General features: G+C 39.7%; 2 protein-coding genes across 2 annotated transcripts in view; both read right to left on the bottom strand.

Annotated features, from left to right (window-relative positions):
* Positions 1 to 1,615: 1,615 nt before the first annotated feature.
* On the bottom strand, positions 1,616 to 15,360 carry LOC109038568 (maltase 2). Its single transcript, XM_019053661.2, has 6 exons — positions 14,737 to 15,360; positions 10,359 to 10,998; positions 8,275 to 8,643; positions 6,651 to 7,130; positions 5,763 to 6,173; positions 1,616 to 3,879 (listed from the first exon to the last, which is right to left on the bottom strand). Exons 2-6 carry the CDS (start codon positions 10,986 to 10,988, stop codon positions 3,454 to 3,456), a joined length of 2,316 nt encoding a protein of 771 aa, XP_018909206.2. The 5' UTR covers positions 10,989 to 10,998; positions 14,737 to 15,360; the 3' UTR covers positions 1,616 to 3,453.
* Positions 15,361 to 18,760: 3,400 nt separating this feature from the next.
* LOC109038570 (uncharacterized) overlaps positions 18,761 to 25,012 on the bottom strand; it is a 31,607-nt gene continuing 25,355 nt past the window's right edge. The window contains exons 4-6 of the mRNA XM_019053662.2: positions 24,552 to 24,685; positions 22,622 to 22,780; positions 18,761 to 19,057 (exon numbers count right to left, since the gene is read on the bottom strand). Of these exons, the coding sequence (XP_018909207.1) occupies positions 18,900 to 19,057; positions 22,622 to 22,780; positions 24,552 to 24,685 (451 nt within the window). The 3' untranslated portion in view covers positions 18,761 to 18,899. The remainder of the gene's footprint in view (positions 19,058 to 22,621; positions 22,781 to 24,551; positions 24,686 to 25,012) is intronic.

Here is a 25,012-nt window from a genome sequence, read left to right as displayed (position 1 = left end):
CAATAGCGTATAACATCGAATATATTAAAAAAAAAAAAAAAAAAAAAAAAAAAAAAAAAAAAACCTCTCTGAATTCTTCGCTAATAATGTTTACAAAAACGTATGACCTCGTTGACAATCCGTTCTGTTCTTTGCAAAGGGAGTGGTCCCTTTTCACTACATCTTGACCCAAACACCTCACTAAAGATATGCGTAATCAATGATCAATATAGCAATCGGCACAATCGTAAGTTCCGAATCAAAGATGGAATACGGTTTCAGCCACAAATCAGTAAATGCCTATTAGGTGTAACAACTTGCGTGCTTTAACTTTTGTTGCATTAATTTTTTCACCAATTTGATGGTATTTGTTGACCACTTTTCTGCTACCCTGATTTACACCCATTCTTTTAATTTTATACTGGCAATTGAACGGATTTAAATCTAAATGATATACATCAGGATTGTATCACAAGCCCTAAGATACACATGATGAAAGGGCTCATGTTTCAATGAATATGGTTCCTTTTCGTTTAAATGCGTCTAATTGAATTACACCAAGAATAAACAAGTAATAAGATTTTTCGGAACTAAAAGCCTCTATGATCTAAATTGACTGAGATGCTGCTGCCCATGGAAAAACACGTACGATTTACGTGATCCACCGCAGTCGAGCTTCCACAGTTTTGAACCTCTTTGTTTCATCAAAGATTTAAGGAGAATAGCCTAAAGTTTAAGCTCCATTAATAAATTGAAGGAGGGAGGAACAAAATGTAAGCACGGCCAAGTTGGATGACGTCATATATAGCTAGTGCGTTTAGAACTGATTACAACCGCTCCAGTTTTACGTCCATTATGACATCTATCTGTTTAATTTACCAACTTAAATGAGGTTAAATGAAGCTACTTTGGGATTATCTTATGCTGAGACACTAAATCACGTGCTACAACTATTTCGAGTTAACGGTAGCGCAAATTGCCTAACCACTGAATGTAAGGCTAGCTTATTTCTCTTTTTTGTATGTTATACGAGTCTTTTGCGGTCTATTGTTACTATCAGACGTAGAGACTTTGCGTTTAAGCACAATTTATCATTATCTAGTAATATTCTATCACAGTTTTGCTTACTCATTATTACCATTTTTAACAGTTTAATTTTCGCAGTTTGTGATTAATGGGCGGTTGGAATAAAGTTCGTAGGAGTTTATCCATGACCAAAGTGCGAAACCTCGGACCTCCATTTGTGACGTTGCAGATTTCCTATCTTCCTTATTTTTTTCTGTAGATAGCTACTCGACGTAATTCCTTGGAAACTTCCTTAATGTTTCTTCTCTACTAGCAGAATATTTTGCATAAATTTCAAGTTATAAAGTTGGCTTCGCATTTTTGCGAAAAAATGAAATAAAGCGGTCATTTCGAAACAGCGTAATGGAAATTCGTGGTTTCGCACATTGATCGTCATGTTATCACTGCTAAGTTGAGTGCAACCTTACAAGAAATGCAGATGAAACACGATCAAAAATATGGTTTCGAGAGTTTCAATGCAGGCAATACATGCAATTACTATCGCAGGTGATTACTATATATCTTGTGGACACATTTTCGATAATAAAACAAAAATTGATGGAGGAAAATACTTTATTTACAAAACATACATGGTTGTCAATATACGTGGGCAAAGAATCAATACATAACATATTTTGTATAAAAATAAAGTAAAATCAGGAACTAAAACAGGTGGAAATTTTCTTGAGAAAGTATCAAAGATATGATTTTTCACACAAGACATTTCATACCGCACTTCAAACTACATTATCACAATCATTCGTAACAGACAATAATTAAAAAATTCTAATTGATTTCATCAGTGTGTGCGTCTATTGTAATAAAGTAAATTGGTGGGTCCATCTACGTCTATGGCTGATTCTGTGCTTTTGTGCGATGCAAAACATTTCAATCACAATATATTTTTGATAATCAAAACATCAATTTAATTATTTAATCACTTAAGTCTTCATTATTCTAAATAAATTATAAATTAAATCGGTGGTACATATTTATGTCTGATGTTGATTTTGTGCAACAATCCTTAACACTTGAGGCACATTAGATTCACGATGATAAAACATAAATACAATTGTATAAGTAAGTATATAGGTGGGTATGTTCATACTTGATCATTTGTGACTTTTTTTTTGCCTCCGGCGTTAAATTCATGTTCGCCGTATGTAAGCTACAGCATCGCATTTGCAAAATATTTTTGACAGTCAAACATGTATCTATAAATTTATCTAATAATAATTATTCGAATTAAGTATTTCGGTGGGTACGGTTACGTTTGATAACACATATCGGTGGAAAATGTAGCAACGATATGAATCATTGCTAAAATAATTGTTTACATCAAATTGAGTAAAGTAGGTGGGTACTTATCGTACGAGAAATACGAGAACTTTATCCATACGTTCGTCAACTTATCTTATACTTGTTTAGTGAGATGTTATTTTTTGTGATCCCAGATCCAAAAATATGTGCTGTTGTTCGAAAAAGATTTGTACAAAACAACTTTAACTGCGTAATCGGATTATATACCTAGGAACATTTGATTAGAAACTAAGCGTAAGGAACATTCAAGGACCATTTTACAGAGGGAAAACAAGAAGGCTCCTTCGGATATTTTCATTTTCTACCTCTCTTTCTGGAAAAGTTAATGCCTCTCATGAATTCAGTTTTACAATAATTCTTGTAAGACGATCATGAAATTTCAGATATTAAGAAATTGATGACCAATGATTTGGGGGATTTCCCCAGATACTTGGATTGCAATAGTAAGGAAATCATACTAATCAGAGAACCTTAGGAACTTAATTGCAAAAAAAGTATGATTTTATCCTCTAATTTGTGTAAATTTTAACTCCTAACTTGATGCATCAGATTGCATGTAACTTGTAAATGACTAGACTAAAAAAGATTCAGACTATTGAGCTCTTCACTGACTCAGACTTGGACCTCATTGAAAAGTTCCATTGAGATGGGTCAATGTGAGCAAACTATAAAGCTTGCTATACTTAAGTCTTAGAGAGAGGTATTTCTTGTTTTCTTAGCAATTAAAATGTAAGAGAAGGAAGCGAGGCCTCATTTCATACTTGTCCTCTGAGTCCCATCAACTCGATGAAAGTCCTTACAAAATTGTCCAACTTTTACGAATTCCATAAGTGGTCTTACCTACTTTTGCAAATTTCAATTGGACTTTCTGGTCGCACGGTTCGAATCAAAACGGAACCTCGCAATATTCCTACTTTTTAACTGCATTAGCTACTTAAACTAATCGTAACTGTTATGCGTGATGAAAGACAGTATAGATAGATCGTATGTTGTGAAATATCGTTATCGTCTAGGATATGAATGCTCTCTATAGTAATCAGTATTATTTTCAGGTTAATGTATCTAAGATCTTAAGCCTAATAGGATAGTTTAGATGAGACCTACTATGAGTATGAAAAGGAGCATCTTGAGGGGGAGGTGGAGGATTTGTTTGCCGACCCCTGATAACATGCGGTCGTTCCCGATGGCGCCCTTCTGGACGAGGGGGTGGTCATTGGTGAGGACGAGGGCCTCTTTCGGGCGGAGGTGGATTCTACTGGCGTCCACTTCGACGCCGACGGTGCGTTCGCTATTGGAGCTCGATGCGTAGACGGAGAGTTGCTTCGTGGGCAGGTTGAGCACCTGGCTCAGGTGGAGGTTCTCTTGGAAACTCCCCGTGTTGAACACCGTCACGAACACCGTGTTCCTAGATTTGTCGGCTCTCTCGATGACCAGGATTTTCCGCGTGGATTTCACATTCAGGCTCCCAAACTGGATCACCGGGTGATCCTTCAGCTGCAACAGGTTCCTGTATATCTGCAAACCCAATATTTTAATATCTCAGTCTTGAGTCGAATCAACCTGATCTTGTTACATCTTACTAACCTAAGGCTTCATTTGAATTTTATCTTCAAGTAAGGAGCCACAATTGTTAGCTTATCGATAAAAACACCTATCTGCACACATTGAAAAAAAAAAAAGATTGGTAGAATTTACCAATCCTTCACGCTGTATTTTACACGGCGTGAATTCAAAGTCGATTCTGCCAGAGGAATGGTTATCTGTATCAGTATATAGTAACGTTTACCTTTTTTTTTGGCAGGAGTGACTTTAAATTGACGGTGTGTGAAATACAGCGTAAAGAAATGGTGAATTCTACCATTATCTTTTTTCCAGTGCAGGGAAACTATTAACTGATAGAATTTAAGTCTTTTCTGAAATTAGCTAGAAATTGCAGTTCCTGATGGAAAATTGAAAGTACATTTAGAGGTAGTGGACAAAAATAATTATTATTTTTAGTGATTCATTTATGAGGCCAAAGTGCAAGACCACTGTCAGAATTGCGATGTTTCAAAATTCCTCCTCCTTTTTTATTTTTTCCAAGATAGACAAGTCAACATTATACCTTTTATTCAAAATATTCTGCTGACTGAGATGGAAATTTCAAAAATTTCGTTGACTAGTTTTCCAGAGAGAAAAAAAAGCATGGTAGGAAATCTGCAACGTCACAGACAGAGAGACGGAGTTTCGCATTTTGGCCTCGATATACATTGGCACGAAAAGTGACCAACTGACCATCGACCATTGAACTTAAAATTTATTTTTTCCTGGTATGTATCAGCCCTATCTCTATAGATGAAATTACTGTTAAAACAGCGGAATTCATCTTAATTGTATCAAAACGAGACATATGAGAAAGCCGTCAGTGCGAAAAAAAATGACGTAGTTTAGGCAATACAGCAGTGAGTGACAATATTCCTCCAGGGAGTCAATGGAAACAGTGCTTTCCAGTGAAGTGCCGCCCCTCTTCTGCCAATTTCTAACCTGAAAATGCGTTTGTTGTGTGTCCAAAACGCAAGCACGAAAGCATGCACTAATTGCAGAAAATAACACTCACGGCTGTCTTGCCTAACAATAACCTAGCATGGAAATGAAAAATACCCTCCTTATGTAATTGGAACGAAATCAGTGGATTTTCAATAATCCAAAGGACTTCCAGGAGTCTTTCGAACGATTAGTGGCAATGGAGAATTTGCAAGGGTCTAAAGTTTGATTAAATTCGTGTTGAAGTGGAATCTACTGAGTGAACTTAACACGAAGATATACCCTTGATTCATAAATTGAGCGATTATTAGAGGAGATATGACAAAATAACCGATTCTGCTAAAATATATGTATTTAAATAGGAAATGCCGCCAAAATGACGTCACAAGGTGGCAAATTTTCTCACTTTTAAATGAATTTTTCTCCAGTTTCTCATGTCAGAAAAAAATTATGAAAAATACTGCGAACTCTGCTCATTAGTCACTTTCAGATGAAGCAATACAATTTTTGCGTGCAAATTCTCCATTTGGACGTATTTCTATCAAACGGAACTAAGCACCACAGGGGAAGGAAGGGAAAGGGGGTGGGGGCTTGGATTGGTGGGTGTTCCGGAATGCGATGCTCGTTCCGTCCTATACTCGCAATGCTTTTCCATGGCGCTTAGTTCCGTTCGACAGAACGCGCTATCCGGGATTCTAAAACCCTCAAAAGGAACTCAATTTGGCGCTTCGTTCCGTTTGACAGAAATACGTCCATTTGACAAAGAACGGAGGGTTCTTGCAATAAAATTTTCCGGTCAGAAGCTTCTGAAGCGGTTTTCTGTGGACTTGATTTTTGGACTTAGTACTCTCATGGGAGAGTTGGGCCAGACTTACCCAGTAATGACTCCTCTCGTTCTTGGTCTGGCGCTGGAGGTTGGCCCTGTAGTAGTTTGGGTTGACGGGGAGCCAGGTGCGCGGATTATTGGAGAAACCAGCGCTGACGGAGCTGTCCCAGAGGAAGGGGGCTCGGCAGCCGTCCCTGGAGACGTCCAAGTAGTGCTCGCGGCCGACGTTGAGGGCGAACGGGTCCACGCTCTCGTCCCAGCGGATGAAGGCGTCCTCCATGCCGAGCTCGTCCCCGGCGTAGGTCACCGTCGTCCCCGGGAGCGTGAACTGGATCATGTGCAGGGCGTCCACCACCTCCGCCCCGAAGCGCGTCGCGATCCGCGGGTTGTCGTGGTTCCCCACCACCCAGTTCGCCCACTTCCCCGCCGGCATCGTCGTCATCCACGCGTTAATCACTCCCTGCAAAATCAAATACAGTCAGAGAAACTAATTCATGTTTTGTGTTTCACGAGAAAAACAAGGGAAGAAACCGGGAAACGAGCCTGAAATCTCAAACGAAAAAACCCGGGATGTTTCCACTCAAAACTGAGCCATTTTCAGTCGGAAAATAATTTAAAATTAAAAAATAGCCTTGCGTTTTTCTCGGATCTTGCGACCACCATTACATGTGGACGTATTTTTATCAAATGTAACTAAGCGCCGCGCCATAGGGGGAGGAACGGAGAGGGAGGGGGGCTTGGATTGGCCGGTGTTGCCGAACGCGATGCTCGTTCCGTCCTAAACTCGCAATGCTTTTCCTTGGCGCTTCCTTCCGTTTGACATAACGTCCTATGCGGTATTCTTAAATCCTCAAAAGGAACTCAATTTGGCGCTTAGTTCCGTTCGACAGAAATACGTCCAGCTCAGGGGCTGAAACTTATAAGCGGAGATATTTACCTGAAAGTCCTGGGCCTGAGACTCGCGGTTGAGTTCGGTGAGGAGGAAGAAGTTGAAGGCGAAATGGGCGCCCGGATGCGTGGAGTTGCCGTAGTACTGGACGGTGTGTTTCATGTCGGTGTAGGCCTCCGTGAGCATGGCCTTTGTCGAGGGCCTCCTCGGGCTCCCGTCGTCGGCGCTGGAGCACTCCTCCACTTGGGCAGCGCAGCCGCTCACCTCCAAGCCGCAGCTCTCCCTCTCGCCGTTGCAGGCCTCCATGCTCTCGGCGACGCAGCTCTGCCTTTGAGCGTCGCAGGCCGTTGTGCTTTGAGCTCCGCAGCTGTCTCTCTCGCTGTTGCAGGCTTCCACGATCCTCTCTGCGCATCTTTGTCTCTGAGCCGTGCAAGGGCCCTCGCCTTGGGTGCAGTTCCTTCTCTCAACGTCGCAGCCGACCACTCCAAGCTTCACGCATTCTGTCCTCTTCGTGTCGCAAACGCTCACCTAAAATTCAAGAAAATCCTACACTTTAGATGGGTAGGGTTTCAAGGTAGTGTTGTAAGGTGCTCAATCCCCCAAGATTTGTGGTTTGAACGAGAGCAGTGGAGGTTAGGAGTCGTAGAGCGCGAGGGAGTGCTGTAAAACGACTTATATGTATGTAGTGTTTCAAGACTATTTAGTCATTAGATTCATCTACTTTTCGGACATTAGAAAATCCGTTTTTATTATTATAATCTGCATTTTCTGGCCCAATTTCTCTGAAAAACTGTATTTAGATACCAACAGGGACTTCAAAACTGGTGTAGATGTTTCTGGTACCGAAATTGGACACATACAATATACGTGCCGAATGAGGGGACCATGTGAAAATGAGTGGAGTCAAAAGTAAGTATCATTGGCGAGGCGAGAATCATTGATTATCGGTATTTCCTCCATTTGAAGCTATAGTGAAGAATCGATTAATAAGGTGTTTGTTGCGAACACCCTGTCTATCGATCCCTTTCCTTAGGTTTAAATGGCAGGTCAATTGGACGTATTCCTGTCAAACGGAACTAAGCGCCATAGGGAGAGGAAGGTAGAGGGGGGCTTGGATTGGCGGCGGAAATGGGCGTCGGGCTCATTCCGTCCTATGCTCGCAATGTTTTTCCATGGCGCTTAGTTCTGTTTGATAGAACGCGGTATCCGGGATTCTAAATTCCTCAAAAGGAACTCAAATTGGCGCTTAGTTCCGTTTGGCAGAAATACGTCCAATTAATAGATATATGGAGCAAAGTACGCCTCGCCACGGGGAAGTATCGTAGTTCCTCTTGGTGTTATTCATCCGGATCGAATTCTGCAATGAAGAATTAACATTTGGACGTATGTCTGCCAAAAGGAACTATGTGCATCAAGACATGAGCCCCGAGACTCATAAGAATATATGTATAACAGGGCTCACATCATCATGCACATAGTTCCGTTTGGCAGAAATACGTCAATTTCTAACTCATTCTTAAAAGCACCTAGCTGCAATATGAAACTAATGGAACACATGTTGTTTCTGCATTGCGAGCCGGAAGTAGCTCCATGTCGGGAAGTGAAGTCCATGTTCTGCATTGACCCTGTGAAGCTTTGAATAGTCTGGTTTCTGATTCCCTAGATTTCTTACCTGAGTGATGCATGTCTCGCTTTTTTCGTAACAAGCGCTCGTACTCCGGGAACTGCAATCGTCTCTCCGAGCGTTGCAGACGGTGACACTCTGAGCGCAATTGGTTTTAGGGGCGCAGGCGCGTCCCTCGGCCTCGCTCCTGGCGTAGTCGTCGAGGAAGGCCCTGAATTTGCGGATGATCTCGTAGGTCTCCGGCTGGTTCTGGGTGAAGATGTGGTTGTGGTAGAAGATGCTCCCGGGTCTGGCGCCTGGCAGGAAGGACCTCGGCTCGTCCAGGAACCGGTCGTCCTCGACGAGGGTGTTGACCGAGTCCACGCGGAAGCCGTCCACGCCGGCGTCCAGCCAGAACTTCATCACGTCCAGCATCTCCTGCAAATCAACGAGCACACACTTCAAAACTCCACAACAAAAAGCTCCAATGGGCCTCTTGCTCCAACGGATACAGCCCTGTGTATAGACTTTTCACGCACTGGAAAAAAGTTCACGTGGATCTAGAGTCCAGACTCTTAAAAACATTGACAAGAAAAAATACTCTCGATTCAATCGGACTTTTCGCTTGAATCAAAAGGAAATCCGCTTAGGTCAAGTAGCTCGGCTCTTCGATTTAAGGAAAAATTGAATTGAATCAAGAGTATTTTTTCTTGTCAATGTTTTTAAGAGTCTGGACTCTAGATCCAAGCGACTTTTTTTCCAGTGCGGGTAAAATGGCACGGAAATCACGATAATCACGCTAAAATAAAGTATGAAATGAAGGACTTGCAGGACAAGACGCGTATGTGCAGTTTTTGAATAAATTGGGATATTAATGATTCCAAGTAAAACTAGTCCCAAAAAGTCAATTTGTACTTTCTTTCCGCCATGAGGATCCATGCGATTTCGCTACTTCAAACACGTATTTCCCGAAATAGCAAAAACTGCACTCGTGCGATTTGTCCTCCGAGCTCCTCAAATCTACTTTTTCGAGAGAAATTTGTGTGGTTTAGAAACACACTTTTTCAAATTCCAACGCACTTCCGAAGATATGATAAGCCGAAGAGCCTTCGATTTTTGACTATGCAACACGCGTAACCGTGGAACACGAATATTTGTATCAAGGCGCTGTGAGCAAATATTCGTAGGTCGAGATAATTACCAAATTATATGTCATGGATACTCTGCTCTCGTGTCACTGACTTGCAATTTTCTCCCTATATACATACTCAGATGCTTGAATGGTACAACCGACAAGTGTCGCACGCATCTCTGAAGAAGTAAGAAAAGTGGGAGAGCCTTCAAAGTTTGAACACGCAACACATCATTCGTAAAACACGAGTAGGCGCCGCGCCGCAATCAACTTACTTCATGAGATTTGCAACACGAAAGAAACAAATTCTATTCACACGGCTGTATCTCTTGCGTGCACAAGACTTATTCAAAACTAATATCATATACTTCACCATCCTTTGAAAGTTCCCTGCGGTTATTCTTTCCACGCTCAAGACCAGAAATAAATCGAGACTATCCAAATTCACCCGAGTATTGAGGATATCTTAGGCAAAAGGGTGACTAAGATTATGTAGTTTCAAACACAATTTTTACAAAAATTAATTATGTTACACCCAAATCATCTTCATTGAAGAATGAGGAAATGTATAGAGCTTATTTTTCAAAAAAGATTTGAGAAAAAAAAAAAAAAAAAAAAAAAAAACGTATCCCAGAGCTTTTGGGTAGGTCAGCAGTTTATTGATGGTCATTGTGTGAAACCATGTATCTCCGACAAAATTTAAGACTTTACTTTATTTTTCCTCACGAAAACTAGTCAACGTAATTTCTTTAAAATTCCCTTGATCTCCTCTCTTTGGTAGCAGAATATTCCGTTCATATTTCAAGTCTTAAAGTTGACTTGTTTCACTTGTTGTTGAAAATAGGAACGGAAAATGTAAGACACCGCAATAAAGATACGCAGTAATGGATTTTGACCATACATGGAAATAGAGGGATATGTTTAACAGCCTTGGTAGCATACAAGCCCTTTACTGGAGGTATCCTCAATATGAATAACCCGTTGGATTGGTAGAATGATTATTTTTGTTTGAAGGCGTTACCTGGAGCACGGCCGGGTTGCGATAGTTAAGATCGGGTTGCTTGGGGTGATACTGGCGGAGGTAGTACATCTGCCGCTGCTCGCTCCAGGTCCAAGCAGGGCCGTCGAAGAAGGACAACCAGTTGTTGGGGTAGGTCCGGGTCCCGTTCGCGAGGAGCTTGCCCTCGTGCCAAACGTAGTAGTCAGCGTAGTGGGGGTCGTTCTGGAGGGCCTTCTGGAACCACTCGTGCTCGTCGGAGGTGTGGTTGGGCACGAAGTCGAGGATGAGCTTCAAGCCGCGCTCGTGGACGCCGTCGCGGAGCCGCGCGAAGTCGGCCAGGCTCCCGTAGACGGGGTCGATCTTGCGGAAATCGGAGATGTCGTAGCCGAAATCCGCTTGCGGGGACTGGTAGATCGGGGAGAGCCACACGCCGGTGATCCCAAGGGTCTTGAGGTAGTCCAGCCGGGAGCCGATCCCGGGCAGATCCCCGACGCCGTCCCCGTTCGAGTCCTGGAAGGAGCGCGGGTAGATCTGGTAGAAGACGCCCCTCTGCCACCAGTCCAACGCCTCCACGTCCTCCAGTTCCTCTCGCTGGGCCCCGAGCCGCCATGCCGAGAGCATCACTAGCGTTAGCAACAGAGTCGCACCCATGTTTCTCCTTCTGGAATCAGAGTTAGCATTATTTCTCACTCGCATTAAAGGATCGTCTCTAGGACTGGGAAAACCCAGGATTCTTCCGCCAATCAAAAAATCCAGGAAAAATTAAATAATCTCTCCCGGATACCAGGAATCTTTTTTCGATAAAAATTAAAAACAATTCAAAAACCGATAATACCTGCAATTAGATGACTTACTTTTATTCTTTACGCACGATGAGCATTTCGGGCGGACCGCCCATCTTCAGGTGACTGAGGCGGGCACGGAAAAGTTAAAAGTTGGGCGTGAAGGTAGCCGCGCGTCGCGTCGGCGCGCTTATTATCACGACCCTCGTTCCCTCGATCATTTAATCTCACCTCAGATTTCATCACTGCATTCTTGATTTGAAATTTAATTGCATTGCATTATTTTGCATTTTAATTTGTATCGAAAAAAGTGTTCATAGTGCCGGTAAAGTGTTAGAAAAATTGTGCAATATGCTACAAAATAGCAGAAATCTTTTCTTCTAGCGCTTCCAGCAATTTTCTTTTCAAATCTTACCCAAATTCTAAACACATTTTGTTCTTAGGGTTTACGTTATTGCATCTGAGCCGCCGTCATTATTGACCTCTTGAATGACATATCTGAATAATGAAATCATCATCATAATGAAAATCAAGTTTTCACCGACCAGATAGTAAAAACCGATAGCGCTTTTTTAATTAAAACTTCGCCAGAGAATCGGCTGAAAGATATAAAAAAATCGACTCTCATATCTCTAAAAAGATTTATTTGGTTTTTCCCCAAGAAAATTCCGGGGGGGGGGGGGGGGACTTTGTTTTCTTATCAAGAAATGAGCTTCTGAAAATCAGGGAATGAGCATGGTCAAGAATTATAGACACCATAAAGGGACGTATTTCTGCCAAACGGAACTATGTGCATCAAGACAAGAGCCCTTTGACCCATGAGAATATGTGCATAAGAGGGCTCACGTCATAATGCACTTAGTTCCGTTTGATATAAATACGTCCAAATGAAGATGATTCGTCCCAGATTCTGGCGTGGTCGAACTGGCGTACGAGATATCATCGATCATTAGTAAAAAATCTTGATAGATTAGACTTTTTAGCCAAAAAAGGAGGAAAGCCCTGCGCGTGAGCCAATTCTAACCGAGAAATTGGCAAAATTTAGAGAAATAAGAGCAGGATTCTTCATGAAAAAAAACATCGTATTCGATACAGTAAAAAAAAAAAAATCCTGCTTTCATTTTTTTTGAATCTTGTCAGTTTTTCTGTTAAAGATTCATCAGGCGCATGCGCAGAGCGCAAACGCTATCATCTTTTCTTGGTTAGGAGGTTAAAATCTGCTGAGATCTCTTGATTAATGCGAAATATCTTGATTGTATCAAGCAGCCCTTTCCAGTTGTGTGCTCGAACACCTCTCATTCAAAGAGACTCAAAAACGTTCTTTACTGCGAAAATGTTGAACTTTTTTTCCAAATCTTAAAGTGCACCCTTATTAGGTCTCATTTAAAATAATAATCTCCTGAAAATAAGCTGCAATGTCATACAGTATTCCGAACTTTTCTATTGCCCTGGTAAAAATTGGCGATAAGAGCTGCGTTTCAAAATACCATAGGAATTCTTATAGCCGGCTAAAGAAGGCTTAGAAAATCATATAGCTGGCTGTAGAATGCGAAGAAAATCATACGGCTAGGCTATACGAAGCGATAAAAAATTATGCAGCCGGGCTATAGTTCCTATCGCCGGGCTTTACACTTTATCGCCTGGCTGTTGCTTTTTCGCCATCGATTATAAAAGGCTATAAGAAATTGTGTAGAAATTCGTGTGCTTTGGAAATCATTACGTTTGATACGGAACCACCTTAATATTTTCAAAACACACATTATATTTTCCTGTAATACATATTTTTTTTTCATCAATTAAAATGAGAATAACCCATACAGGATGTGCAAACATTTCAAAATCATGAGTTGAATAACGCTGACTCCGCCAGATTAAATATTAGAGCCTAACACAAAGCTGAGCGGCGACGCACTGGCGCCTACAAACCTAACAGGGATACTTCACGCATTGCGCAACGCGTGAAGTATCCCTGTTAGGTTTGTAGGCGCCAATGCGTGTTTCGCGCTGGCTGCAGTGGCTGCCCGCCTGCCGCGCCGCAGCGTGCCACGGCGCTTGAATCAACTATTTCACACCAGAGGTATTGCACAGTATCATACGAAACTGAAGGCGCTCTAATATATTAGTAATAGCAGGCATCCATCAAAAGTACGGAGCTTTCCTCGCAAAATAAATCAAGATGCAACGGCCCAAAAAGAGAGCAGTCTTCCAAAAACTCACTAAGTCCTAGCATCCGTAATTAGTAACGTTTAGCATAGGTACACTTTATCGCCTGGCTGTTGCTTAATCGCCATCGGCTATAAAAGGCTATAAGGAATTGTGTAGCCGGCTATAGAAGATATTGGAAATCTTACAGCCGGCTGTAGGTCTATGGTATTTTGGAACACAGATTCTACTGCCAATTTTTACCACGGTAATTACTTTAAATGCACTACATCAGCACTTTGTAGCAAAAGGGTCTTGACTTATATTTTTGAAAAGTCAAGTCACTCTCATGATCACTGTTTAGTACTCTTAGAAGGGTCTACGCTTCCACTGGTGTAAAAAATTCAATATGCTTCCCAATGTCAAACGATAGAGAGAAAACTCAAAAAGTTGCAAATTACATGGAAATTAGTTAGGCCACCGACGGCGCACAGCGGTTCGAGTCATCAAGGGAGATCGGACATAAGTTGGAAACTTTAAAAGCTTATAACTCCGTTTATACACAACTTTGAGGTTTTAAAACTGGTTCCATTGGTTTTCTTGTGAAATTATCTTCTCGAAGCACCGATTAAAATTTAAAATATGACGAGAAAAACTTTAGAATTTGCAGTTTTAGTCAAACATTTCATGTCCGACCTCTCCAATTGACTCGATCCACTGTACGGTGGGCTGCTTTCTCGTGATAATTCTGAAAGAAATACATTGTAGTTATAAACCTTTTTCTCCTGGGAACCATTACATTCAACTCTACTTTGGTACACTACTACTACTACGAGATTTTGGCGGTTTATAGGTTGCCAAATATTTTCGTGGGACAAACTAAACTCAAAAAAGGAAGAACGAAATTGGGATTCTTCAGAGAACACACGACATTTCAGGGGACAGAGATTCGCAAAAATCTGAGTAGCTCCTCAGTAAATAAGAGCTCTTGAGCAAGTTGGGTATTTTCAGACTTTTCGGGAATGTAACAATTTTTGACAGATTTGAATCAGGGAATGGGTGGTTTCACGATAACTGGAATAGTTTTGTCGCCGTAACAGACAACACATTTTTCGGTCATATTTTTAGTAGAAATGATTATCACTCAATTTTTTTCGCATTAATCTTGAAAAAGTTACGTATTATAACGCTTTCTAATTATTTATTGCCCTACTTCTCAATTAATATTAAGTAAATTCCGAAGACGTGTTGTCTGTTACGCTAAAAAAAGTCAGCGTAACAGACAGCACATTTTCGGCTATTTAAATATTAATATTGAAAAGTAGAGTGATTAATCTTCGGAAAGCGTTATGATAAGTTATGGTGAAACCACCCGGATACAAAGTTGCCGCTGAACCAAAAATCTACTGTGTGTAGTCTCGGAAAAACATTCAAGAATAGAGGCAAGTCAAAAAGCACACGGTATATGCACTCACTTTAAAGTGGGTTAGCAGCTGGAGGCTGCAATGCTATTCCGTGATTCGATATCTGCTCACGGTGCTCCTTCAGTTTCAATAAGTCGCAGGTCTAAGTTCTCCAGAGTATCCTCACACTTCCACTCAAAAACACTAAATCACTGTATGAGAAAATCCAGGTAAATCACTTGGGGCTCTCGAGCCGCTTATGAAAATAATCGATCCAAAACTCGCGCTTTTAAGGAAACGGAGGCACTTTATCGATAGCGCCTAAACAATTGGTGTTTGTTTTGGGCTAATGGACAGAAGACGATTCTCGACTGCAATTACATGAGTGGTTCTCAACATGTGGGTCTTGATCCTCCACTTGAGCAGATGGAAAATCCCTATGGAATACCTGCATCGTAGCCCAAACTGAAAACTTGGACACATACGGCTACACCACAGTTTCCATTCATGGAACTGAAGTTTTTGGTCGTAAAACTGACTTCGCTTTAGACTAAACAAAACACAAGAGAATGGGCAACCGAGGCTAAAAAATAAAGAAATAACAAACAGGTGACATTTTGGGGTGGTCTCAATCAAGAAACAAAACATATCAAATTATAAAAACCACGAAACCCCCTCGACCCCCACTCGAGATAACATAGGTCTAAAAGGTCTCAGGGTTTCTTGAATTTTACCATTTTATATTTCATGTTTTCTAGTCGAGGAGGGGGTTTTAAAAGATTCAAAAAAAAAAAAAAAAAAAAAAAAACCCGGGTGGTTTCAAATTGAAACCGTGACTCCCTTCAGTTTTTCACATAGGTAACAATTGCTGCACGCAGTAATTTTGTCGTATTCTTGTGAAAATGAAGGCGCAGTATAGACATTCATTTGCACGTCCAACCATAAGTCAAACCGAAACTACGCATTTTATAATGGTTTAACTCAGATAATTCATTGCGTTGAAAAAAATGATTTTTGAAATACAACAATTTTGTTCTTGTTCTTGTAATCGACGTAGCAATTATTTTATTTACATTGAAAAAAACTTGTGACGTTATTTTTTTTTCAAATATTATTTTCATTCCTAAGTTGGGCGATGGGCGCGAAAAGTTCTAAGAATCTTTTTTTAATAAACTTGAGCAGGTTCTCGCTCTCTTTCTCACGATGCACTTTCTTGTAGAATAGAGCGGCTCTTTCTTCGGTAAGGTCGGACTAGCTCGACGAATCATCCCTACACCTTTACCTCTACCCGGAGACAAAGAAATGATTTTTACAGTCTTTACTGTCTTTCTCACAAAGATGCACACGCCGGGTATCTGCTGTTTTGAAAGTTTGAGACCCACTGAGCAATCTGGATGTGACCGAGAGGTAAACAAAATCTGTGATTGGGTTGCACAAAATGTGCCAAGGTCTCGAACGGGACGAGCCCCCAGCTTCGATTTTCGCGCGGGTCATAATTTTTAATGGAATGGATTTTAATTAACATTACCCGCTTGGGAATCCCACCCTTTTTCAAGCGAGCCATGCATTGTTCTTGTTTGAATTGCCTCAAGTGTTTCTTTGTTGATACAAGCATAGTGCCAGCGATGCCCCGGCCGTCCGTATCTCACTCACAATTCTAATGGACCCAAGCTCCACCCTCCCTAGCTTCATCAGGGGCCATTGAACTAGAAACAAACAAACAAACAAACATTGCGAAATGGACGTATTTATGCGAATTAGAACTATGTGCAAGTGGAAAGATGGGGTGTGCTCCTTAGTGCTCGGGCCATAAGAATGAATGGGAATTTAAAAGCGCCAGTGACGTCAGCGGCAACCGGGGATAGCGAACACGAGGGGGAGATCGGTGGCGGGACTTTTTAACTCATGAGCGCTGTCCACAATGCTCTCGTCACATGCCCTCGGCTCACGAGTTAGCGCTCAGTTCCTTTTGATTTAATGTCAAATCCCGCTTTTCCATTTTCTCAAGAGGAACTATATCCACTGACCACATTGTTTCTGATGCAGCCTCCACGAGCACACCCCATCTTTCCTTTTCCACATAGTTCCTTTCAGCATAAATACGTCCAAATTTAACAATGCAGAAACCTACGACTGTCATCGTTCAATATGAAAGGGACCAATAAAGAAACACTAAAAATGCGTCCCTTATCATATGTTATAAGGTGGTAAAATGGCGCTGGGTCCTTACTATTTTGCGGAGAAAGCGAGGCCGAACAATTCAAAAATTGCCAAGGAGGGGGTCGGGGTATTCCAAGTAAAAGGTACTAGGAGTGGATGAGGGCGGATTTGGCATTAGGTTGCATAGGCTGTAGTCTAGAGGAGCCTAAAATTCTGAGCGGCGCACAACTTTTGAGAGTCCTAATTTATTCTTAAAACTTTACTGAAGATCTGTCAATTTTGAAAAGTCTACTCTCGTTATGAGGTGAATCCCGGCATTTCCTCATTTAAATCGTATATTCGATTTGATTTATGACTACAAATTATCGGACTCTCTTGAAATATGTTCTTGTCTCGCAAGTATATTACGAACTTCTGAGGCCAGAATTCCCAAAATTAATTAGATAGAGGCTTTACTGTGCGAACAAGGGTATCGATAAATCGAACTTTTCCCCCTCAAAATATTTAGGTATTTTTATCTCAAAATTTGATGCTGTACGTTTGATGAAACTCCCCTACTACGTGTCTCGGTTTGCGACGTTGCGAACTTCCTGTCATACTTTACTTTGCCAATGGAGAGCTACACAAGATCAATTTTTAAAATTCTTATTATTATTTTTCTTCTTTGCGAGAGGCAAATTCTAAAAAAAACTTCAAGGAATGATGCAGATTTATTCCTCTGCAAAAAAAGATAAATAAAATTGGAGTAGAGATTTTGAAACACCGCAAACGAGATACGTCGCACAGTGGATCGAGTCAATTTTACAAGTCGGGCATAATTTGGAAACTTCCGACGCTTATAACTCCGTTTATACAAACTTTAGGATTCCAAAATTGGTTTCATTGGTTTTTTTTGTAAATTTTTCTTCTAGAGGCACCCCTCAAAATTTAAAATGTGATGAAATAAAAATCAAAATTTGGAGTTTTAGTCACAAATTTCATGTGAGACCTCTCTAATTGACTCGATTCACTGTGCGTCGTTTGGACGTTTCATCGTCGATATATTTCTTGAAGAACTATTTTTTTCTGTAACTCCTCGCGTAAAATCAAAAAATTATGAATTTAACAGAGAGCAATACAACATGAATGACGGAACTACAAAAGCAATTATTTCGATGCGCTATGTTGCAAAGTCCCAATTACATTTTAATTTTCTTGATGACGAATGTTTATCATTATTGTATACTTTGTATAATATTTCCATGTCCTTCCAAGGATATTTGCTGAAAATTTCGTATACAGCTTTTTCGTAATACTTTCTTTAAAAATGAAGTTGGAACGAAAATTTGGAAACATCGCAACCAAAGTAGACGTTTTTATAGTCTCACCACCGCAGCGGCGCCCAGTGGATTGGGTCAATAGGAGAGGTCGGACAAAATTTTGAAACTTTAAACGCTTATAACTCCGTTTCTACAAAACTTCGAGGCTCTTAAAGTGATTCCATTGGTTTCCTCGTGAAATTTCTTATAAGATTCACTCCTTCAAATTTAAAATGTGACGAATTTAACATCAAAATTTGCAGTTTTAGATAAAAATTTCATGTCCAACCTCTCTAATTGACTCAATTCACTGTTTTATGATCCGGCAAGTTGCCAACATAGTTTTCTCTCAATATAAACCATGAAAATGTATCGATTCTGCGGGTCGATTATTGAATCGTTATCGAAAAAACTTGATCGATTTCTATGTTGACAATGCTATCTATCGATCAAGGTAATTCGATAACGATTCAAGAATCTCCCGCAGTTGCTCCAAGAAAAATCGATTTTTCAACACAGGGTTTAAATGAAGAAAAGCCTGTACCGCCAACATCCTGGATCTGCTGTCGACATGTAGCACAATCTATTTATTCACTGGAATGATGTCCATATGATATTTATCATAGAACAAGGAAAACTACGTTTCTATCAACATTTATTTTACAAAATGTAGTTTATCGAGGGTCGACGCAAATAAATAAAATTCAACAATATCACTAAACGGGAGGTAAGGGTGGGTGGGTGAACATGAAAGGAGGGTAAGAGTGGTGAAAAAATTTAAGCGGTTTGTTTGAGAATGTCTTCGAACGGCACTGTTTTCAGAATGTTGTTGACGATCTGACTGACTATTTCTACTGCTGTTTCTTCCGCAATCGGAGTTACCATACGTTCCAGTTGTTTCCTGTTCTCTTTGAAGAAAGTCCTAGCTGTTTGAACTGAAACAAACAAAAGAGGCACAACTTTAATATATCTCTCGTTCATGACACGAGGTATTTCTGGTGTTTTAAGAACTTGAGAGAAAGTTGCGTGGCTTGATCCTCAAATTTCAAAGTTCAAGGTAGTTTAACCTGCGAAATGTTTCATTCTCAGAGTGCTCAAAGGAGCTTTAAAATTCTAAAAGCATTAAGCAAATATAAAAAGAAATGAGGCAACATTTACGATTACAGACGATCCTCATCAAATCCGTCCAATGTATTCGCGAACATTGTCTAATGCATCTATTGAGCGTCCTGCTTTCTCACCAGCCATGTATTGACAAAAATGACATGCCTAATTTTATTTTATACTGCCTCCGTTGGAGTTGGCACTGTTGGCGACTCACCACTAAATTGACGACGCGAATAATCGAAAATAGATTCGCAGTTTCATATCTTGGGATCTCTAAGATTTGCAGTACTCAAACATTGACGCGAGTGATCGAAAAAATATTCGCCTTCAATGTATTAGTTATGCAATTTCATCTCCTATAGAGGCAGTAAGATTTGTAGCATTGGGAATTGACGCGAAACCCCGAGAATTTTTTCGCATTCAATTTATCTGCTTCACTTTAGAGCAGTTACATTCATATAATTGAAAAATCCTTTTTTGGTGGCGAAATGGCGAGATATTTAAACGAATATAGGGCTTAAAACTCATAGTGCTGCGTTTTTAGACTTGCTTAACATACTTGTATTTTCTTTTAATTTATTTCCACTGCTTGCATTTACTTTTTAAGTAAGCATTGTTCAATGTTTATTGTAGTTATTTGATCACTGACGAATGTCGTAATTCCTGAAAGACCTCTAGCAATGTATAAAACAATCTAAATTCATCTAGATAAGGGAGCCCGCCTCATCTAGAATCGATATTCTACATGGGTTTAAATGGAGGAAAAACAATTTTGTCAACTTCAAAAATCGCCATTCTCAAGTTTTTCTAGTCCTACACAGTGACGTAGGATTTTAACTGCGCTCGATAAGGTAAATATGAATCATTAATTACACCATTCATCTACATTTCCTGCGCAGATATTAATATGAAGAAGATAAATGAATATGGAAACCAGTGGTGAATGATCGATTATCGATATTTCCCTCATTGAAGCTATGGTCAAGAATCGATTGTTAAGGTGTTCGTTGCGAGCATCTTGTTTATCGATCCTTCACCATAGGTTTGAACGGGAAATCAATCGATACATCGCAAAGCACGTCACGCCACTGATGGAAACAGAGCTCTTCAGCTTCCCTCCGAGTTCTGATAGTAATAGGTGCCACTCCTCATCAGGTACTTAAGTCTATACGCGCCCTGAGAATGAAAGCTCTTCGTTTTACCGATGTTTGTATGTATCATGTTAAAGTGCAGTATGAAAACTGCACTTGCTTGTTTGATATAAAGTGAATCATTTACACGTGGAGTACAATTATCATGTGTTTTGATAATAAATACGATTGGATCATGGCAACAAATAATAGTGTTGGTTCAAACAATAGATTTTAGTGTCGAAATCATTGACGTACGTAACGAGGCTCGTTAAACTCGTAGATTAAGACATCCGCGATTCGATGCGGAATGAAGCTCATTTCATCTCAATCTCCTCAGCAATGGAGTGTTTTTTTTTTTTTTTTTTTTTTTTTTTTTTTTTTTTGTTTTAAATTGAGAATCACTGATATGAGTGTCAACTTTTAATTTTGACTCACATTTATTTAGAGTGCTTTCTCAATATAACATACTTTAGAAAAGTATTGAATGTGCCGTGTAACGTTACAACTGTATCAATCAAATAGAGGGTTTATCTATACCATAGGCTCTGAGACCTCCTAATTTGCGTATCTGGTAACGCTTGGTTCCAGCGTTCTACCGGGCCGATTTTCATTATTTTTGCAGCTACTGACAGGCGATAAATTGTCCCTAGATGAGCCCGCTATATTCAGATTTTGAAAATATGACCCAGGTTTTTCTATATAAGGGTAGACCAGGGAGCATGAAAAGGGGGGCAAAATATGAAATTTCCGCCCATGAAAAATTTTGGGAATTCCAAATTCAGCGGAAAATTGAGCTAATCGGGAAAAGTTGAATCTCGGTCTGTTAATAGTAGTGTAAGTGAATTGAAGGTATGCTTCTATGCTACAGACTATCCAAAAGCGACGAAATGCTCGGTTCCGTTTCGTTTCATTCTTCGAGTAAAGTTTGAAATAAATCCCTGTTTTTTTATTCGATTTTTATTGGTCCAATCGCTTCCGGCTAAAGGGAGTTTGGACAATAGAGAGTTGGGTATGAATATATTTTTATTTTTATTGGTCGTTCTTTTGTCGAAGCGGGTCTATAAGAGAGCGCAAAGCGCCCTCTGGGGGTTTGGCCGCGTATAGCGGCCAGAAGGCATAGCCCCCTAGTAATAGTTCACGACTCAGTAGCCAACAAAAATGAAGAATGGTTATTAAATTTTGAATTTCTATCAAGTTTTTCCCAGCCTCCCACTCAACTGTAATGACTCAAAAATGTAAAGAATGATGTTAAAATTTCAAACCATTCATTCAGCCGGGCAAAATATTGCGCAGTTTAAAAGCACTTACAGTTTTTGAGACGCATGTACCTATATTACCAAAGAAATGATTGCCTCTTTCTTCAAAATATCCTAGATATTTTCGAACTTTAATGCATCGGAATGTTAAGGATATAACGGTTAAAGGCCAGTTTAAAATTTGGCATTTTTTCCAAGTGTCTTGGGAGGGGGTCTCATTTTGAAGATTTACACAGATTTCTACATTTTGGAGAAGAACTCCGTCGTTTAGTCTCTGGTCAGCTTCAACAATCAAATTCGTAAGTACTCTGTAATGTTTAAAACACGACAAAAATTCGAAGTAATCGTTCTTATCGTCGCCTATATACCTGACATAAGGGCGTAACTACAATCTGCGATGAACCCTGGGCTCCATACAATTCAATGCTTTTCCAGGCTCATCTCAATGTGTAGTTACGCCCTTATGTCAGCCAAGCGACGTTATAAGCGTCAAACATACGGAAGGCGCAAGCGTAAAGGAAGACCTAAAGTGGTTCGTAATTTTACATAGAATTCTTACCTACTAATAATTAAAGATACAATCTAAAAGACAGTTTGTGCGAAATTCGGAATTTCAATCTGAAAGAGAATAATCGATTCTTGGCCTTGGCATTTGACAAAAGCCTTAATCGGCCCTCGATAAGGCGACTTGAAAATGTTTAACTGCGCAGTAACCTTCTTGGAGAAATTAATTTGCCAATAGATAACATAAAACAAAGGGTATCGCATCTTTAATCTAAAAAAATAAGAAGCAATAGCTCTAAGCAGCTCTGAGGGAGTCTGACGAGAGGAGCTAAGGCGGTTGAGAGTCGCAGAGCGCTGTAGAGCGGCTTTAATCGACCTTTTACATATTTTTAAGTAATTTATCCCAAGATCAGTTATTAGACTGTAAGTCTGGGACTTGTGCAACTGAAACTCGTGAATTAAATTTTGTGAATGATTGAAGACTGTATGAAATACGTACTCAAAGCATCGTCTTGTCGGCTGTTGGAGGTGCTCTTGTACTTGATGTTGGACATCTCGCCAGGGGTAGCCTTGATCTTGATAGTCTTCAGTTGCAAAAATTCACCTTCCTTTTGTTTGACTAGAGTTCCATCACCTTCAACGTTACACTTTGTATTTGCTGCAAATTGCCAAGACGTTTTGATTACAACATGAGCTAATAGCCAAAAAACTACTTGTAAAAATAGTTTATCGCTCCTTTCTCCGCTTTTCTTTGCAAAAATTTCAAACATTCTATTATTGTACCTCTCTTGTAATGGTGCTATGCATAAAAAGCATGAGTCTGAGGCTCATCTTGAACGCAGTCGAAGAGTTTCGTAAATTGAAGAGTTGAGTGACATTTTTGTGATATTTAATAAATAATTCATTTAAATTTGAGAAATTACACGGCAGTTTGTTAAAAAAAAAATGACCTTTAAACTTATATACTCTGGAGAAAAATAAGGCTCAAAAATTTAAATGTTTCAATCTTCAATGAACATAAAGTCATTGAAGCCCAACTATTCACACAAAAATGGAAATCACAATCAATTTTCATGATTGATTTTTATCCATTAAATTTTGACTGATTGATTTTTACTCATTCAATTTTTTTCCTCTCATTTTGTTGCAGTTTTTTCATTAATCGTAGTCGTATTTTTGGAGCATTTTTTGGTGAGTTTAACTACAGTGTTTCAAATTTTTTTCCTCATTGATAACTTTGAGACGTTTAAAATACTAAATTACAAGTAAAACACCAGTTATAAAGTTCAATATTTTTAAAACATAAATCGGACTTATTGCATGCAGATTGATTTTTATGCGGAATTACTTAGAAGATGAAATTGCGATACTCGGTTAAACACGCAAAAGAGCCTAACGGCGCCTCATCCTACAAACTCAAATCTTAAAACGTCATTTTCTCTGTGCGCCCTGCCACAACTGAGTGGCAGAATTCTCCCGCCATTTAAACATTTTTTGTCCTTGATTCTCAAAATTGCCTTTTTGTCGATGCAAAGCGCTACAAACTTTAGTTGTAGGTTGAATTTTGGCAATTGCAAAGATTTCGTTAAAAACAACACCTGTGCAACAACTAAAAATAATCGAAGTTTACGTCTTCATCAAATAAAATTTTCATTTTCAGCAAATTCTGTTTTGAGTAAAATTTAAAGCTCAAAAGATATCCGTACTATGATATGCTGAACGTTAGGCCGTAGGTTAGGACGTACTTTTTAACGAATATCACTTATCGTTGAAACTCATTTTAAAGCTAAATCTTCTTGCTTGGTGAACCAGCATCAAATAGGGTTGGTTTCGAAAATCCGGCATAACATTACTATAGGCTCTCTGAGCCCCTAATTCTTCATTTTTTGTCGTAGTTCGTTCTACCATTTTTCGAAGCAGGTATCACGATTTTTACGGTTATTGACAGGTTTTCCAAGATGAGCCCTCTCTTTTTTTCAGATTTTGGAAATATGACCCAAACGTTTATTTTTCATATTGCGTGATGAAATTGTGACTTCTCCCATTTAAACAATGTAAATGCTTATATTTTGTCACATCTCGTTCCAAATATCTACTGGTCTTATTTTATACTTTTTGCGGCTATCAGGACGCGACAGGAAATAGCCCCTAGATAAGCGTGTTCTATTTAGAATAACTCAAAGGGGCGCGAAGTGCTCTCGGGGGGTTGGGCCGCTCCGCGGTCAGAGGGCGTATCCTCCTTGCAATCAGATGATTACCTTTGATAAACCAAAAGGCGTTATGATCTCTCTGATTTTTTAGGCACCACAATCGCTCGAATAATGCCTAGCTTCCCTCCTCAATCTGAAGATTAAATAATAATTCTTCGTGGTGCATTTCATCACGGGTGATCCTTTTATTTTCAAGTTGATTCTTTTGACAGTACTTACTCATGTTCCCGCTGAATTTTCCCTTGCCCTTGATGGGGAAGTTGAGAACTTTGCCGTCGAAATCAGCCTTAAATTCTCCGTAAAGTTTCGGTAGAGTCAATGCCATTTTCAGCTTCAGCTTGTCAGGATCAACGCTGTGGGCAAAAGCAATTCATTACTAAATGCTTCCAACATAGCATATCATCATAAGTACACAAAGCAGATTTATATACGTAAAAAGGAACGTTTCAGAAAATATTAACAATGACATAACTGTATTTTTGAAGAATGAATTGAGGTACGAACTTCAAAATATGTGCCTTTTGCTGCACTTGGATGTTTTCTTAGAAGGCTTTAAGAGAATTTGAAAGTTCACTTAAAAATTAAAAATGTATTTACAATCAATTTTTTAAAAATTTGGCGAAGATACTGAAAAAATCACTTTAAAATTTTCGAGCTTATTTCGTGTTGAGTGGCGAAGC

Source organism: Bemisia tabaci, chromosome 3 (genome assembly GCF_918797505.1).
Source record: "Bemisia tabaci chromosome 3, PGI_BMITA_v3".
Taxonomy (NCBI): Eukaryota; Metazoa; Arthropoda; class Insecta; order Hemiptera; family Aleyrodidae; genus Bemisia; species Bemisia tabaci.
Note: the sequence above shows the minus strand (reverse complement) of the source record. Positions and strands in the feature narration are given on the sequence as shown.

What these genes read in the sequence shown, in the direction of transcription:
- LOC109038568 (XM_019053661.2), bottom strand. Translation starts at nt 10,988, where the DNA reads ATGGGTGCGACTCTGTTGCTAACGCTAGTGATGCTCTCGGCATGGCGG. An exon ending in CTCAGGCCCAGGACTTTCAG is followed by an intron (nt 6,174 to 6,650) that starts GTAAATATCTCC and finishes TTGATTTTGCAG; the next exon opens with GGAGTGATTAACGCGTGGAT. An exon ending in ACGAGAGGAGTCATTACTGG is followed by an intron (nt 3,880 to 5,762) that starts GTAAGTCTGGCC and finishes TTGGGTTTGCAG; the next exon opens with ATATACAGGAACCTGTTGCA.